The sequence below is a fragment of the Ictidomys tridecemlineatus genome, chromosome 10, assembly GCF_052094955.1.
Source record: "Ictidomys tridecemlineatus isolate mIctTri1 chromosome 10, mIctTri1.hap1, whole genome shotgun sequence".
Classification (NCBI taxonomy): Eukaryota; Metazoa; Chordata; class Mammalia; order Rodentia; family Sciuridae; genus Ictidomys; species Ictidomys tridecemlineatus.
In genome coordinates, this window is record NC_135486.1 from 3,295,671 (window position 1) to 3,313,117 (window position 17,447).

At 54.2% G+C, this 17,447-nt stretch overlaps 1 protein-coding gene across 8 annotated transcripts in view; it reads right to left on the reverse strand.

Moving 5' to 3' along the window:
- The window catches only part of Adcy10 (adenylate cyclase 10), a 69,541-nt gene that overhangs the window by 40,081 nt on the left and 12,013 nt on the right, over positions 1–17,447 (reverse strand). For 5 of the 8 annotated variants that reach the window (XR_013426324.1, XM_078022254.1, XM_078022253.1 and 2 more), the window contains 12 exons: positions 14,982–15,187; positions 13,840–13,944; positions 12,864–12,902; positions 12,630–12,773; positions 11,217–11,422; positions 9,046–9,139; positions 7,831–7,919; positions 4,930–5,121; positions 3,133–3,251; positions 2,714–2,790; positions 740–929; positions 394–449 (listed from right to left, as the gene is read on the reverse strand). Coding sequence is in view for 7 of the 8 variants with exons in the window: in XM_078022254.1 (XP_077878380.1) it covers positions 394–449; positions 740–929; positions 2,714–2,790; positions 3,133–3,251; positions 4,930–5,121; positions 7,831–7,919; positions 9,046–9,139; positions 11,217–11,422; positions 12,630–12,773; positions 12,864–12,902; positions 13,840–13,944; positions 14,982–15,129 (1,459 nt within the window). In the remaining variant the exon portion in view is untranslated. Of the gene's footprint in view, positions 1–393; positions 450–739; positions 930–2,713; positions 2,791–3,132; positions 3,252–4,929; positions 5,122–5,380; positions 5,504–7,830; positions 7,920–9,045; positions 9,140–11,216; positions 11,458–12,629; positions 12,774–12,863; positions 12,903–13,839; positions 13,945–14,981; positions 15,188–17,447 lie in introns of those variants that run through there. The other 3 variants (XM_078022258.1, XM_078022257.1, XM_078022259.1) reach the window with 3 other exon arrangements.

Consider the following 17,447-nt stretch of genomic DNA (forward strand, 5'->3'; position numbering starts at 1 on the left):
TCAAGCCATCCTCCCATCCTCTTGCCTCAGCCTCCCAAAAAACTGGGAGCCCAGGCACACGCCAACACACTAGGCTTATGTAACATTTTTAAATAGGTATAAGCAATCCTGGGTGTTAGAAGTCCGTGGGGAAGGAAGTGGGAGAGCGTATGTGAGTGTTCCTGGAGTATTGCTACTTGTCTCTTTCTTGGCTTGGAGTATGGTTCTATTCTCATTTTGTGATAATAAGCTGCAGGCTCTTATGGATGCACTATTCTGGATGTCCTGTGGTTTCGGGCTGGGTGTCAGTCAGTGGTGGAGTGCTTGTCTAGCATGCACAAGGCCTTGGCTTCGTCCCCAGCCCTGCAAAAAAAAAAAAAAAGGTTTTTTTTCAAGTCAAGTCTTACTACCTACCCAGCAAAGGGTAGCCCTCATTTCTGTTGCAGATGAGGTATGCCATCCCAAACATGCTGAAGGAAAGAAAAGAGGTCAGATTTAAGATGGGGAAGATGAGGGCCAGAGGGCCTGGCTCTAGTCCCCAGGAGTCTCCCTTTCCATCTCCAGCAAGAGTCTGTCCCTGAATCCAGGGACCCTGGGCCGCAGGAGGGGAGAGGAGCTCCACTTGGTGATAGAGGCCCACAGTCCTGTGCATGCTCAGTGAATGTCTGCTTCGTCTGCTCTGGTAGCAGGGCCCTGGGCAGACCAGACATCCAACAGGGACCCCAGAGTCCTGGCCCTGGGAGAGGCCACCCACACTCACACTTTCTCATTCAGGCCCAAGCACTGATAGACGGGCCCAGAATCGCCAACACCTTTCATCGCTTTCTTTGGAAGCTCTTTAAAAAAGTAGGCTGGGAGGTTGCTGCCGTTGTAGGTGACAGAGTCACAGGACACGATTCCCGGGTAGTACATCATCATCCTGGCGGCTATGTTGACTTTTTGACCAATGACTACAACAGGAAGGAGAGAGTCAAAGAGCAGGGGGAAAAAACAGCCCTTGAACTGAAGGTCATTTGAGGGTCATCCCAAGGGCATTCACCTGTCACCTCCTTTGCCACTCAGGAGTGACACAAGCATTTGGCCTTCTAGTATCCAGTCAGTCAACAGCTACAAGCTCATGGCCCACATGAAACTCACTTAGCCAGCAGCGAAGCGATTCCTCACTTGGGAGGCCCAGAGGACACTGCTGGGGTGGGGGACCAGGGACACGGGGAGGCTCTGCAAGCTGGGTGCCAGGCCTGACCGCTCCCCCATGGGCTCTAGCTGGTTTCTGCCACCGTGGGAAGAGCACGCAATGGGACTGAACTAAACCAGGCACAGACCACTGTGCACCGTGTGGGCCTGAGCCGGTGGCTTCTGAAGTCAACGGGGTGGAAGCGGGGTGCGTGGAGGATGGGCAGAGGGACACCTTGAGAGGGGATGACCACGCACAGGTACTTGGGCTTCAGCTTCCTGTCCACCAGACGGAATGACACTATGACTATCTCAGAGGGTGGATCATGGAGATTAATGAGTCAGGGACGGGGCCGCAGCTCGGTGGTAGGGCTCTTGCCTGCCACAAGCAAGGCCCTGGATTTGATCCCCAGCATCAAAAAAAAAAAAAGAGTTAATATATGCTCACATCTTTGGGTGGTGCCTGGCTGCTTGTAAGCACTCATTTAATATTACTACGAAATGAGCATTAGATATTTCATTTTAACATGAACATTCCTTTCTTGTATTTTGTTTTGTTTTTTTCTGGTGCTGGGGACCAAAGACAGGGCCTCACATGTGCCAGGCAAACTCAGTGCTACTGAGTTACACCCCAGCCAGGTCATCCTTTTATAAACCTTGTCAAATAAAAATTATAGGAGGCCATTGTTTTGGGCTAAGCTCTTGCACTGGGCCCCCAGAAACCAGAGTAAAACTCAAAACAGACTCCCCCATGCCAAAGCTCCCTGTACTCCCACCAAGCTGCCATCTGGACTTGAGGGAAAATCAGGAGCAGGAAACGCTCGTTCCCCAATGGGCCAGCCCCAGTGGCAAGCGCCTGAGGCTCCCTGCCTTTATCCTTAGGCCAGAGCTGACCTGAAGCTGACCAGTCAGGCACTTCCCCATTGTCCCCTGTCCTGCCTTTCCAGGACACCACCCAGGGACCAATCTGCTGTTTGCTCTGTGTCTGCTGTCTCCCGCCTGCTCTGCCCTTCGGGACGCACTCTGTTTTACAGAATGAAGCCTTGCCCGATCCTGTATGATCCTGTATGATCTCTGAACCAGTCTGCCCTTTGACAAACTCTGTGGTGGGGAGCTTCCCTGGCATTCAAGCCCAGATCAACAATGCCCGCGGCCCACCCTGCCCCACCCTCGCCTCTCCACTGCCCACCGAGGACTACTTTGAAGGAAATCTTATGGTGTCACTTTGGACATAAGTATCTCGGGAGCTCGGGGGTGTCCAGCATTTTAGATGCCTGATTGCTCAACCTCTCGGGAGGCAGGGGAGTAGGGATCTCAGCTACTCGTCCCTACTCTTGCGTGAAGGTCGTGTTATTTTCAGAAATGCCAATGGTCATCATTTTAAGAAGGGGTCCTGACCTATTCCAAGAGCGAGGGCATTATTACAAAAGCCCCGCTCCATGGGTAGGGCCTCCAGCTCCTCCCTCCAGCGCCTGGTCCCACACAGAGCTCTCAGGACAGCGCTCCTGCTGGGCTCCCTGCTGCTCCGCCCAGGGCCAGCGCTCGGGCTGCTGGGGCTCACCCGTGTACTCGTGCCTCACGGTGTGCCCCACGATGCCACAGAAGACGATCCCACTGGCAACGCCGATGGACACGGTGCTGGCGTGGTGGGGGAGGGATAGATAATGAGCACTTCCAGGATGACAGGAGCAAAGAGGCCTGGGAGGGGGATGGTGAAGGGGGACCCAGCGGTGGTTCTCCCAGGCGGGATCCATGTAGGGCAACTGCACGTGGCCTGGAGAGGAGCAGGAGGGACGAGGCCCAGAACTGGGCCCTGAATTCTTTTCCTCCTCCTTCTCTGTCCTGGGCCCCACCCCATATCTTTTTTGTGTGTGGTGCTGGGGATTGAACCCAGGGCCTGGTGCCGGCGGGGCAGCACTCCACCATGGCTGCATTCCCAGCCCCCCCAGATATTTTCAAAGGGTCAGGGGCAACACTCACTGGATCTTGTGGACCTGAGAGCAGAAGTCGAATATATCCACGGCACTCTCCAAGGCGTGGGAGAACTCGTCAGGGGCCTTCTCCCCCGGGAAGCCAAAGACGCAGAGGAAGGAGCAGCCCTGTGGGGGTCAGCGGGGCCAGTGGCACTGGACTCCCAGCCCAGAGCCACTCCCAGTCTCTGGGTGGGACTTCCTCCAGTGCCCGTCCCCTTGGGCACCCCTCCTGTCTGCTCTCCTGGAGCCCACGTCTTACGCCACGGGCTCTGAGTTGGTCAGAGGGCACAGAGCAGAAGGCGCCAGGTTGGCACTCTGCCTGCCTCCGGTGGAGACCACCCTGTGGGCAGCACGGCCAGACCCTTCTCAATCACTCACTCACTCAACAACGAAAGAGGAGCGGCAGGTAATGAGCCCAGGCTCGGAGACGCTCAGTGGCTCGTGGGGTCACACCGTGCCCTGGGAGCCTGGCCTGAGAGACCTCAGACTGCTCTCTGGGACCCTGGGCTCGTGGACCCTCCTGAGGGGACGGACGGTGAAGTGGGCGCCTTGGAGTCCTGCAGCTCTCTGAGCTGGCAGAGGGCGCTCAGTGGCTGCAGCCTCTGTGGAATGCCCACTGAGTGCCTGCTGGAGGGGCGAGCAGAGGAGGGGCAGGTCACGTGCCCTGCTCCTACCACACAGGGAGGCAGTTCTCACCACCACGTCTCAGGTCACTCGTCCCTCACAGGACAGACCAAGCCCCGATGAGAACAGTGAACAGGCACTTGAGAGCCCGAGAGGAGCCACAGATGCAAACGCTGAGGTGGCAGGTGGCCCTGAGGTGGCAGGTGGGCCCTGAGGTGGCAGGTGGCGGCCATGAGGTGGCAGGTGGGTCCCTGATGTGGCAGGTGGGGCCCTGAGGTGGCAGGCGGGGGCCCTGAGGTGGCAGGTGGGGCCCTGAGGTGGCAGGTGGGGCCCTGATGTGGCAGGTGGAGCCCTGATGTGGCAGGTGGGGCCCTGATGTGGCAGGTGGGGGCCCTGAGGTGGCAGGTGGGGCCCTGATGTGGCAGGTGGCGGTCTTGATGTGGCAGGTGGGGCCCTGATGTGGCAGGTGGGGTCCCTGAGGTGGCAGGTGGGGTCCCTGAGGTGGCAGGTGGGGTCCCTGAGGTGGCAGGTGGGTCCCTGATGTGGCAGGTGGGGGTCCCTGATGTGGCAGGTGAGGCCCTGAGGTGGCAGGTGGGGTCCCTGATGTGGCAGGTGGGGGCCCTGATGTGGCAGGTGGGGGCCCTGAGGTGGCAGGTGGGGCCCTGAGGTGACAGGTGGGGTCCCTGAGGTGGCAGGTGGGGTCCCTGAGGTAGCAGGTGGCCCCTGATGTGGCAGGCGGGCCCTGATGTGGCAGGCGGCCCACATGAACCAGCTCCTGGGGACACACTTCCTAGCTTGGCCCTAAATCCCTGGGAATCACCTTATGCAGTGGGCTGGAGCTGTAGGAGCAGGGAGAGGAGTAGGAGCAGCTGAGCCTGGGGAACAGACCGGGAAGGCAGGCCGCCCAGGTCTGAGTCCTGTCCCCACTTGTCTCAGAATCCAGGCCTCCAGAATGGGGACCACGACAGCAGCACCTATTACTTGGAGCAGTCGTGAGAAGGAAAGGAGTGCACGTGTGCAAAGTACCGGGGCAGTGCCTGGCACCCAGCGGGTGCCACGCACAGAGACTGACACCTCTAGGTCAGATTTCCACCTGTCTGTCCCCTCCACTGGCCAACAAGCTTGGCCATGGACACTGACCTCAACTGCTGGCAGGTCCCATCCCGTAGCTCATGTTTACCTTGTCGAACATGAAGACTTTATTGATCTGGCCTCGGAAGACCTTCAGGACAGAAGTGATATGCACACAGGCATCCTGGATGGCCGTGCCTATGACCTCTGCTTTGTCTTGCTCTTTAAACATCAGGTTCACGAACACAATCGTCACCGGGCGAAGCTCAGACAAATAACCCCCAAGTTGTTTGTCGTCGATCTGCAGGATACAAAGCAGCTTTCTGGGCCCTTGCGGTGGACCTTTCCTAGCTACACCACCCCCGCCCCACACCCAGGTTGTCCCTGGGAGGAAAGCAGCCTGGAGAGGTCAGGAAGCTGAAGCTGTCAGGGTATGTGAGGTCGCCCACAGAGCCAGCCTCCCAGAGCTGAGCTGATGGGAGTGGCCTGGAGTGGAATCTTCCCCTTGGGATGTCCAGCCGGCAACCACTCCATCTCCCCAAGGACCAGCTCCCACATACCATTGTGAGGCCTCAGGACAGGGGGAGGAGCTGCTGTTCTCATGGCCTCTCTTTTTCTGACAGTAGGATAAGACTGTCAAGCTAGGGCTTGGGGTTGCAGCCCTGGTAGAACTCCTGACTAGCATGCAAAGAGCCCTGGATGCCTTCCCAGCACCTCCAGAAGCGAACAAAAGTGCACTGTGTAATTCAGCCTTTTCATAACCCTGTGGCTTCTGGAAGATTTTCACATTACATTCTCTCTCTCTTCAGGCAAAATAAAATCAGTTTTATTTTTCCCATTTTACATATCAGATAATACATGGAGAAGTGTCATAATTCCCCCAAGGTCCTGTAAGGAGAGAGCCGCAGACTAGAATCCAACTCTGCAGACCCTACTCCAGCAGTGCACTCGGCACCAGCTCCTGCCTCTCCGGTAGTTCATCTAGGTCCCCTCTCTGCTGCAAGTCATCCACAGGTGGCACGGAAGTCAGGAGCGTGAGTATACTTGGACCTCTTACCAGGTGTTCCTTCGTTATCACCCGAGAGTGCTCCTTTTCCCTGGGAGTCACCCTGATTCCCTATCCCTCCTGCAGACCTTGCTCCCACCTGGTTGCCCCAAATAAAGCATAATTTGTTATGTCCCTTGGGGCGGTGGGGTCGGGTGTAGGAAGTGACTTTCTCCAGGGTAGGACAATAGCAACACCAGCATTTGCTGCTAGGCAGGTGACTTTAGGGGCAACCACCCCTGTCGGCAGCTGTGCTCCTTTCAAGATGTTTGGTGTTCTGTTTGGGGCAGACGCAGCCCTGCAGAGAAGCTTGCAAGGAACCAGCCCTGATCACGGAGTCAGAGTCGCTGGCTCACTCCTTCTACAGGACCCAGAAAGGACTCTATAATAATGAATTCTCCCCCGAGGTGTCCCCGCCTAGGTTCTTGGACAGGTGACCATGACCTGGAACTGCAGGTCTCAGGAAGGTGCCCTCCTCCGTGTGTGATGTGAGTATGTGGGCGTTTTCCCAACCCAAACCCTGCTGGCCAGCGCCCTGCCTGGGGGAGATGGGGTGGTCCCAGTGCTCCTGCTCCTGCCCTGGCTGCAGACAATGACCGGCTCTTGGGCCTTGCTGAGTGGTTCTGCCCCGCAGCCCCAGCCCCTGACACTGCAGGCAGTTTCCACACTGGGCTGACCGTGGAAGGTGTGTTCTAATACCTTTTCAATCCCCACACACCACGAAGGCCTCTAATCACAGGTCAAGCTGGTCATACAAAAATGTCCTGGAGGACACAACTGCATTTTGATAGGGTTAAAACAGATGTACGTCAGACAGGTCAGACAGTGGATAGCCCACGTCCAAACTATAGTATTAATTCAGACCAGGGTCGAAATCCCAGCAGCACCTCTTATACCACAGGAGTACTAGTTTTCTCACATGTGCAACAGGGTTATGCTGGGCATGACAGTACAGCCTGCAATCCCAGCTACTCGGGGGACTGGGGCAGCTCGTCCGAGGCTAGCCTCTACAGCTTAGCGAGACCCTGTCTCAAAATAAAAAAATAAAAAGGATGTAGCTCAGAGGTAAAGTGCTCCTAGGTTTGGTCCCTGGTACCTAAATAAATAAGTAAATGCAATAGCAGAGTGACCAGCGTGTGGCGAGTGCTGAGAGCTAGTTGGGATTCCCGTGGCTTCGTGGATTTGAAAGTCCAGATCTAAGGGAATGGAAAGGGAAGCTTTGGGGAGGTGAGGGTAGTTTAAAGTGTTCTAATTATCTATACTGTTAAGTCTCAAAACTAATGCAAGGGCCTTGGAGAGACGCTGCCCTGACACTCACTTATTCCAGTGTGCCCTGTGGCACCCAGAATGGGTGCTCCTGCATCACCTGCTTGCAGCTCCTCCTGCCTGTCCAGTCGCATAAGGCAACACAGCCTGGCTGATGCTTTTCTTTTCTTCTTCTTGTTTTCTTTCTTTCTTTCTTTCTTTCTTTTTTCTTTTTTCTTTTTTCTTTTTCTTTTTTTTTTTTGTACTGTACTGGGGATTGAATCCAGGGGCTTAACTACTGAGCCACACCCCCAGCCCTTTTTATTTTTTATTTAGAGACAGGGTCTCACTGTGTTGCTTATGGCCTTCCTACAGAGGCTGACTCTGAACTTGAGATCCTCCTGTCTCAGCCTTCCAAGCCGCTGGGATTATAGGTGGGCCCCGTGGCGCCTGGCCTCTGGTTGATGCTTGTTGTCACAGTGGATCTACGAATAAGGCCACTTTCATCTTTTTTTTGTGCTGGGACTGAACCCAAGGCCTCGCACATGCTATGCAAGCTGTCTGCCACTGAGCTACGCCCAACATCCCAACCTAGGTAGTAAGTATCCTGGTTTGAATAATGAATTTCAAGTTTGTCATCTCCATATACAGAATGTCCTAATTTCACTAGACAATTTTACTAGCCATTAGTAAAAGCCAAAAATTCAATTATGAACATACCTGCTTCAAAATGTTTTCCATCACATACTTTTGTAGGGACATCTCCAGTTTAGGATCAGAATCCAGGATGCAGGCAAGCCTCAGGAAGTCTAGGAGGGCAGGAGGAGGGTGGACTTAGCAAGGGAGGGTGGGACGGGCTGGTGACTGCTGAAGGAAACTGCAGGAGGCCTTTGTTTTGGACTAAGCTCCTCAGGGGCCTGGGGCTAGGTCAAAAGGGAGCCACTTGTCATGAAGCTCCAGGTCCCCAGCTAAAACTAAGCTGCGTCTCTGACCTTCTGGGAGAATCAGGACAAGAGGGATCAGCAAACTCTCCCAACAGAACAGTGCCAATTGGCACAATTGACACATGAAAAGGCACATGAAAAGGCCGATGGATGCTATTTTTCTGTCTGTCTCCTTGGCCCTGCTTCCCAAGAAAGTCACTTTGAAATGACCAGTCGCTTGTTCTGCTTTGATCCTGCTTCCACAGCCCTTTTCTCTTTACAAAACCAACTCGGTCTGCGCCCCTCCTCGGAACGCTTACTCTCCTTGATGGAACCAGGTGTTGTGGATTCTGGACTCGCCGACTACAGCCAATGGTGTTCTCTAAATTGTTGTAATTTTGTCCTCTGATGAGGAAATGGAGAAACAGCCTCAAGAAAAAGAGCAATCTGAGATGAACCACCTCGGGTGAGGCTGGAGAGGAAGCCATTGAGCTGGGCTTACTGGTGGCCGAGAAGCAGCCCCAGACAGGGAAGAGGGCAGAAGCTTGAGAGCAGGGACAAGGTGTCAGTGGCTCAGCCTGGGCACGCCTGACCCGGCTGCTCAGGAGGCTGAAGCAGGAGATGGCTGGAGCCAGCTGTGGTGAGCCAGGCAACCCAGCACAACCCAGGCTCCAAACAACTAAAATAAAGAAGAATTAGAGGACTGACGAGTGGAGAACCATAGCCAAGGTGCACTGTGTCAAGAAATGGGGCACAAGGACAAGCACAAACAGATCCGCACGATGCTCTTCAGAGAGTCTGAGGCTTGAGTCGGATTCAAAGAGGCTTCACTTTTTCTTTCATCAAGGGAAACTCAGCCAGAGCTTAGAAGATGAGGATGGGGACCAGTGTCCAGGGAGAGGGTGCTACTGAGAACTGCTCTTCTAGGGGACGCGAAGCAGGTCTCTGGGTTGCTGGTAGGACCGGGAGTTGTGCTGAGGGGCAAGGGGTCACCTACATGGAGGGTACTTACTTTTGTGTTCACCAGGATAATAATCCATGAAGGTCATACATTTCGTGAAAAATTCCTCAAAGTTAAAAGAAGGGGGTGGTTTTAAGAAGTTAACCTAAATAAAAGAAAAAGAGAAGTTCTCACTTGTTCTGAGGGTTATCTGGTCCTTTAGTGTGAATTTCCAGTAGAAATTCGGGAATATGCTCTTGCGTGTCTAGGTAAACAGTGATTGGTGTTCTTAAACACAAAAGCTCTTTAACTTATAAAACTGAAAATTTTTTTTTTTTTTAAAGAGAGAGTGAGAGACAGAGGGGGACAGAGAGAGAGAGAGAGAATTTTAACATTTATTTATTTTTTTCTTAGTTCTTGGCGGACACAACATCTTTGTTGGTATGTGGTGCTGCTGAGGATCGAACCCGGGCCGCACGCATGCTAGGCGAGCGCGCTACCGCTTGAGCCACATCCCCAGCCCCATAAAACTGAAAATTTAAGTAAAAAATTTAGAGCTTCGGGTTTTAGCTCAGAGAGGGCCTGTGCTTACATGTGGGAGGCTGAGTTCCATCTTCAGCTCCAAAGAGAAAAATTTAAAAGTTTCTCTAACTATTCACTAAGATTTCAATGTTCACCCAGGCCCCGTGGCACTCGCCTGTGATCCCAGCAACTGGGAAGGCTGAGGCAGGAGAATCAGAGCTTGAGGCCAGCCTCAGCAGCTGAGCAAGACCCTGCCTCACAATAAAAAATAAAAAGGACTGGTGATGTAGCTCAGTGGTAAAGCACCCCTGGGTTCAATCCCCCGCATCCCCCCCCCTAAAAAAAGAAGAAGAGTGGGAGAACCATAGCCAAGGTGCATGGTGGGTGCGTCAAGAAATGGGGGCACAAGAACAAACACAAACAGATCCGCACGATGCTCTTTCATCAAGGGAAACTTGGCCAAAGATATACAGGTTAGTCCTCTGGAAGGGCCCTCTGTGTATCTGTGTATATATACTGGGCACTGAAATCTTCCCTCTTTCTTTTTTTAAAGATTTTATTTATTTTTTTATTTTTGGTACTGAGGATTTAACTTTACCCCTGAGCTAGATCCCAGTCCTTTTTACATTTTGAGACAAGTTCTCACTAAGTTACTGAGGTTGATGAGGCTGGCCTTGTCCTCCTGCCTCAGCCTCCTGAGCTGGGACGACAGGGTGCACCCCACCCCATGCCCGCCTCTGGAGTATTCTGCCTTCTCTGCCCCCAAACACATACTTTGTTTGATAGTGAGAATATGTGCAAACTGTATTTTTATAACTTTTCTGAAAGTCTAAAATCAATTCAAAATTAAAACCGTTTTGAAAGGTGTGAAAATGACGGCAGGTGGGGACATGGCTGTCCTAGCCAGCTGGCTCCTGGCTTGGGCGTGGACTGAGGAGGAGCAGGAGGGGGGGGTCTGTGGTGGGAGGGTGGTGGAAGGATGTCCCGGGCGTGAGTGCCTCCCACCTGGGCCTCATCTCCGTGGTGCCAGCCCCTCCCTGCCCACTCAGCTCTCCTCCCTTTTCACACTCTCAAAGCACAGGGTACCGGGGTCTGAACCCAGGGGCGCTTAACCACGGAGACACACCCCAGCCCTCTTTTATATTTTTTTTGAGAAAGGGCCTTGCTAATTTGCTGAGGCTGGCTTTGAACTTTCAATCCTCCTGTCTCGGCCTCCAGAGTTGCTGGGACTACAGGTGTGAACCACCACATCTGTCTTCAAGGCACCGATTCTCTAACTAGCCATTTTGCAAGGACAGTTCTAGGCAAGTTAGAGGCCTGTCCTCCCTCCAGTGGCCTGGCTGTCATCCCTTGCCTCCAGTCCTCATGCTAGTGAGCATTAGCCCTGGGTAGGAGGGTGCTGGGTAGTGATAATAGGGCCAATGGCGCCCTCAAAACAACTCCCTCTGCTCCCAGGTAACAGCCAGCAGATCCTTCCTTAAGCAAGGTCACTAACCGTCCGGGCCCCTGCCCCTGCCGAGGACCTCAGTACCTCAATTCCACATCCTTAGGCGCCCACAGTAAGCCTGCTTTCTTCCTCAGCCCACCAAGCTGGCTCCTAAGCCAAAGCCCACTTAGTCTAGCCCAGACTGGCTCCACCCTGTCTGCAGCCCAGGAATGTTGGGGAACCAACCTCTGGCACAAACTGGCAGGACGTTCTGCAGGCAGCAAGTCACACCTACCTTAACTGCTCTCTGATCCGGAATCCTCTCAATTTCAATCATGTTCCGATCGCAGAGCTGCCAGCAGTTGGGTGACAGAATGACATCGTTCATTCGGGCCATGTTCTGTGCAAGGCGCACATCATCCACCGCCTGTCCAATCACCAGGAAGTAGTTGCGTGTGTCATCTCCAAAGACCAGCATGGAGATGTGGCCAGCAGCCAGCCCTGGCAAGCAGGGGAGCCACAGGTGGGCACAAGTCCTGGGGATTCCCAGCAGGACAAGCTGTTGGAGGAGTCAGAATCTTGACTCCTCTACCTCAAGGCAAATCCCATTTACAAAGTTTTACATAAGGATCAGAGAATGTCCCTTCCAGGCTCAGGTCTTCTGAAATGCCCCATTTGTTGAAGCTAGAAATTTCAGCTACTAGTATTAGCCTTTCTGTGTTGTCCCTACCAATGCCCAAAGTTATTTTACTGGGTCTTTGGTTTATTTGTACATAATGGCAATAGAAAACAACTCTAATAATCCTGATTTGGGGAGGATTTTCATTTTATAAGAGATTGAGGCTTCAACTAAAATGAAACCGTAGAGTCCCGCATTTAGACGTGGCCAGAGGGGAGGGGAAAGGAGTCTCGAGGGCTGAGGCTCCTGTCATTCTCAAGAAGGGTTCTAGCTCGGTCTCTGTAGGTGTTTGCTTGGAAAACAAAAAGAGGGCTTTCTTTTCCCACAACAGAACATGTAATTTATTTGAAAATTTAAAATAACAGCAAAAGGGGGCAGAGGTTAAAGGAGGCGAGGAACAGTTAATTGGATGACCTCTGACGTTCCCATCGGCTCCGACAGAGGCTCCTGGGGTAAAGGGTTTAGCCGAGCGGACACTGACACCAACATCCGCTACGTTGCTCTGTGACTCATGGTTTGCACCGCAGGATCCCATTCCTCGCCTGTGAAATGGGCACAGCGATGCCTGCACCCTGGGATGGTGGTCAAGGGGAAGAGCTGGCTGCGTAGTGTCCGCAGCACTGTGGGAACACAGCGGCAGGAGCCGCACCCGCCTGACCTTAGGGAGTGCTGCAGACAGTGGGAGCCGGGGACGGGCTGTTGTGGCACATCATTCCTACAAGGGGGACAGGTGGCCCATCTGATGTCCTCGCTGAATCTGCCCAATGGCAAGCTACCCTCGGTTGTGCTTAATGCACAACCGAGGGTAGCTTAATGAGATAGAGTAATGCCAGCCCCGGCTCTAACCAGGGCCCTCTGCTCAGTGGTGCCCGTGTGCCAGCTACTGAAGGAGCCACGCTGCTTTTGTGGTAGCCCACTGGGCAGCGTCAGGCCGGCCCACATTCTCTCAGGTGGCGCACGGCGCTCCGCCCGCCTCCAGGCCACCCTCTCTGGCCCTGCCTGGGCCCCTGCAGCGGCCCAGGAGCTCACCTATCTTCACGCGGACGTCCAGCCCTTCCTCAACCTCCTGGTCCTCGAACAGCCCGTGGATCTCCAGGCTGCACTTGATCACCACCGTGATAATGTTCTTCAGCTGCTTCCGCTCCACCTTCCACAGCGCCAGCAGCGCGTCACCTTTGGGAGAGACACGCGGGACTTGGGGCCTGGGTGGAGGGCAGCTTTGGTGAGGTGCACTCTCAGCCAGCCCCGGTGCGTCCTCCATACCTGCAAACTTCAGGATGTCTCCCCCGAACATCAGCACTTCTGAGGAGAGACAAGGGGGGTCAGCTCGCTCTGCCTCCGCCAGTGGCCACGGGGTCCTTGCCACAGGTGCAGCAGCTCGGAGGACAGGCTTGGTCTCAAGACACCTCCCGCCAGGCCCAGCGGTGCCTCCAGGCCGTCAGGAGCACGCTGGGCCAGGCCTCAGGGCTCCACTCTGTGCCTATGGGGATGGCTGCCCTCCTCCGGGGACCAGGTGGGCTTGTGTGAGTATGTGCACATGTGTGTGCCCAAGTGACAGGACCCCACCAGCACAGGAGGCAGGAAGTGGGGAGATGGCAGTCCGTGGGGTCATTGCGGGTTTGGGCTGTTTTGTCTCCACTGCGCTGTAAAGGGACATTTTCTTCTCTGAGCTGCGGGTCTGCACGGACTTGCTGAGAGCGACCGTGCTGAGCAGCGTGCAGGAGGAACCGGCCAGGTCTGCTTCTGTGAGCCTGAAGCGCTGCCTAGAGGGTGACCTTACGGCATTGCCAGGGAACTCAGAGCCCACGGCCCTGTGGGCATAGAGATCACCCCACCCACAAACCCTTCTCTTCATGAACAGTTCAAATTATCATTGCAAACCAGAGGCCGGCAGAGGTGGAAAGGGGACCTGACCCAGCTGGGAGGGCTTCAGGACACACGGTGGGGAGACCCTGGGATCTGCTCACGCTCTCCCTTAGTCTGGGCTGTATGGAGGGCAGATTTCAGAAGAGCTGAGCATGCTGGGGGCAGCCTGCACCTCAGCCCCTCTGGGTGCACAGCACCTTTCCCTCGGGCCGCCTGTGCCCTGAGGCTTGTCCACCCCCTTCAGTGTGCCACAGCCCACGCAGGGAAAGGCCTGCTTCCAACGTCAGCTGGGTGACTGCACTTGGCCACAAACCACACATAGGGAAGGAGCAGGCGTCAACACCTCCTCCAGCCGGGGCCGCGGGACACTCACTCTCAACGATGGCGCTAATGTAGTAGTTGAGGATCTCCACCAACTGCTCGGCCCCGCGGTCCATGTACATGGCTGTGCTGAACTTCTCTGTCATCGCAGTGAAACCTGCAACAAATGTGCAGCTGGCTTTCTTGGCCACTCGGAGGAGCAAGCGGAGCTAGAAGATGCCGACAATGGCTGCGCTCGAGAGCAGGGGACTTGTTTGTTTCTTTTCCTTTTTGTTTTTTCTGGTACTGGGGTTAAACCCAGAACACTCGGCCACTGAGCTACATCCCCTGAAAGGGCCACACCAGGTGCGGTGGCACACACCTGTAATCCCAGTGGCTCTGGAGGCTGAGACAGGAGGATTGCAAATTCAAAGCCAGACTCAGCAACTTAGTGAGGCCCTGTCTCTAAGTAAAATACAAAAAAGCGTCGGGGATGTGGCTCAATGGTAAATGCCAATCTCCAGTACCGAGAGAGAGAGAGATAGATAGATAGAGAGAGAGAGAGAGAGAGAGAGAGAGAGAGAGAGAGCGCTTCACTAAATTGCTGAGGCTGGCCTCCAACTTGCCACGCTCCTGCCTCAGCCTGGCCCTGGCTTTCTGGGATTACAGGGGTGCACGCTGCACATGGCTCAGAGTTTCTTCTTAATGGTCTTTTGGCTGGTCAGGTGTCACGCATGCAGCCTCCTCTATCTGTTCATCATCTTAGGGGCCAAGGAGAGGTTCCAGGTGGCTCTTTTGTTCAGACTCAACTTGTCCAGTGATGGCTGCGATTCCTGTAACTGGGAATAGAACTTTCATTCCAGGAGAATAAAAACACGCATTTCAACTCCTTTGAAGAAATGGCAAGTTCAGTGTTGAGACGTAAACACCGAGGGCGATCATTTCTGAGTTTGCTGTGATAGGAGCGGGAGTGGGGTTGGGGCAGGAGTCAGTGAAACAGGAGTAGGGACGCTGGAGCCTGGAGTCCCCTCCCTGGTGAGGGACGTGGGCCTCGTGAAGCTCTGCCCACGACTGGCAGTTGAGGTGGGGCGGACCAGAGAGCCGGCCCAGAGGCTGCGCCAGTGTCCTGGGGAGGGCGTCCTCAGGAACAGCGCGGGCAGGAGTCAAGCGCCAGCGCGGCTCACGCCCACCGGACAGGGCCCCTTCTGCACTTGCCTGAAATGTCCACGAACATCAGGACTCCATCGAAGTAGTCCACGGAGGGTCGCTCCTGAGAGTAGTCTCCGTAGACGATGAGGTCGGGCAGGTGAGCCGCGATCCTGACGATGGTCCGGTCCTGCAGCTCTTCTCGCCGCGTGCCCATGCTCAGGACCAGTGCTCAGGACTTCCCGGCGACAGCAGACGGTCCTCAAATAGGCCTTCTAGGAAGAAAAGTTGGGGGTCGAAGAGTCTGACATATTCGTGGCTCACTTTCCTTTTTCTCATTCTCTCTCTCTCTTTTGGTATTGGGGACTGGACCCAGGGGTGCTTGCCCACTGAGCCCCATCCCAGGGTCTCCCTAGGTCGCTTGGGGCCTTGCTAAGTTGCTGCTTCAGACTTGGGATCCTCTGCCTCAGGCATGCGACCTGCAGCTGGCCTACTGCTCTTCGCGGGCTTTGTTCCCACCTGGCCTTGCTTATCTAGATGGCTGGGAGGTGACAGCGGCAGAGTGCAGCAGGAAAGCCCTCACAGACCTCGAGGCCCTCCACCCCAAAGGCACGCCTGCCAGGCAGCAAGGCCGTCACTTCACGCAGGGACAGCCCCCGCGAGCCTGGGAGACGGTTCCCCTGGCCAGACCCTCTCCTGTCGCCCTGCGTCCGTCCCTTCCCCCCTTTTCCTGTCTTATCTCTTTCCTTTTTTGAAAAATTACATAAAAGTCCAGGTGTGAGGGGGCTGGGGATGCCGCTCAGCGGCAGAGCGCCTGCCTGGCGTGTGCGGGGCCGCGTTCGATCCCAGCACCACAAACAACCAAAGTGAAGGTGGGTTTTCTTCTGTGCAGAGGAGTGTGCAGTGTTTAATGTGCGGGAAGAAGTCGCCTGAGTCAAGGCCAGTGTCCAGTGCAGAGTGGGAGCTGGGGGGGGTGGGCCGGGAGGCCTGAGCGGGCGAGGCTCTGGGAAAGGCAGCCTGGAGGTGTGCAGCGCGAGTCTCAGCCCCGCCCGTGGGATCGAGGGGAGCAGGGTTCCCGGGCCCCCTTCACTCTGGGGAGATCAGATGCGCAGGCCCAACTCTGCCAGCCAGACGGTCACAGTGGCCCAGGTTTTCCAGAGCACACCAATTTCTGAAAACAGTTTACCACAGAAAAGGAAAGGAAAGCGGTCACTTTTGTTCTCGTTCTGGCCAGCAGGAAGGAACCGGTTGGTGATTTCAACCAGACACAGGTCATATTGGGATGCAGGAGTATTCAAAGGAAAGAGTAAGCCTGCCACATAAGCTCCTTAGACTTAAGGGAAGCCATTTCTTTTTATGGGGGATGGGAGTACTAGACAGTTAACCGAGGGGGGCTTTACCACTGAGATGCAATCTCCATCCCTTTTTAAAATTTTTTTTTTTTGACAGGGTCTCAATGAGTTGCTTAGGGCCTCACTAAGTTGCAGAGGCTAGCCTTGAACTTGTGATCCTCCTATCTTAGTCTCCGGAGTTGAGCAATTTCTTTTATTTATTTAATTTTTTTTTTTAGAATTTATTTATTTAGTTAGTTAGTTTTTGGCGGACACAACATCTTTGTTTGTATGTGGTGCTGAGGATCGAACCCGGGCCGCACGCATGCCAGGCGAGCGCGCTACCACTTGAGCCACATCCCCAGCCCCCAATTTCTTTTAATGTTAAGGAAAATGTCAGAATTTTTAACAGATAAGCTTTAGAATTATGGAAACCTCTAAAAATGAGTAGTACATGTTAGATATTTGGTAAACTTTAAAAGGGACAGTTGGGGGCCAGGTACATAGCTCAGTGATGGAGCGCATACTTGGCATGAACGAGGCCCTGGGTTTGATCCACAGAATGAACAAAGAAAAACAAAGGTGTGAGAAACTGAATGTCCAGACTCAGTTCAGACTTAGGGAAAATGCTTAAGTTAAGAAAACTTCAGAGGGGTTCTTTGGCTTTATTGAGAGCAAAGACATCAACGAGGAGTAAGGACAAAGCTCACCCTGCATGCTTCTGTCTCAGTGTTCTCCGCCGCAGGAATTAAAAGGATAAGGCGGACTGCTGAACTTCTTTTTTTCTCCTTTTTAAAAGGTGGTTTAAACAATAAGGAGTTTATTGGAACATACATCAGTGTGTGGGTGTGGTAGGGAAAGCTCTCTCCTCAGGACTCCTTAGGGCTGCGGAGCACCGCGCTTCCCCTCCTGAACACACTGGGGACCCTGTGCAGATAGGACACGTGCCTGCCTCTCTGAGTCTCGCAAGACCAGGCTACAAGGGGATTCCTGAAAATGCAGACCTGTAAGTCCGCAGTGTCTGTCAAGCTCACCCAGGTCATGTCCACCAACAGCTAACCTAAACCTCAGGGCCTTGTTTCTTGTTTGTTTCTGGCTCAAATTACCTGCCTGCTGTGGGTTGCATGGGCTCTCCCCAGTTGCTGCCTTCACTTGGGGACCTTCTCTTGGGAACAGGCAGTGGGAAAGCAGGTGGGTAGACTTA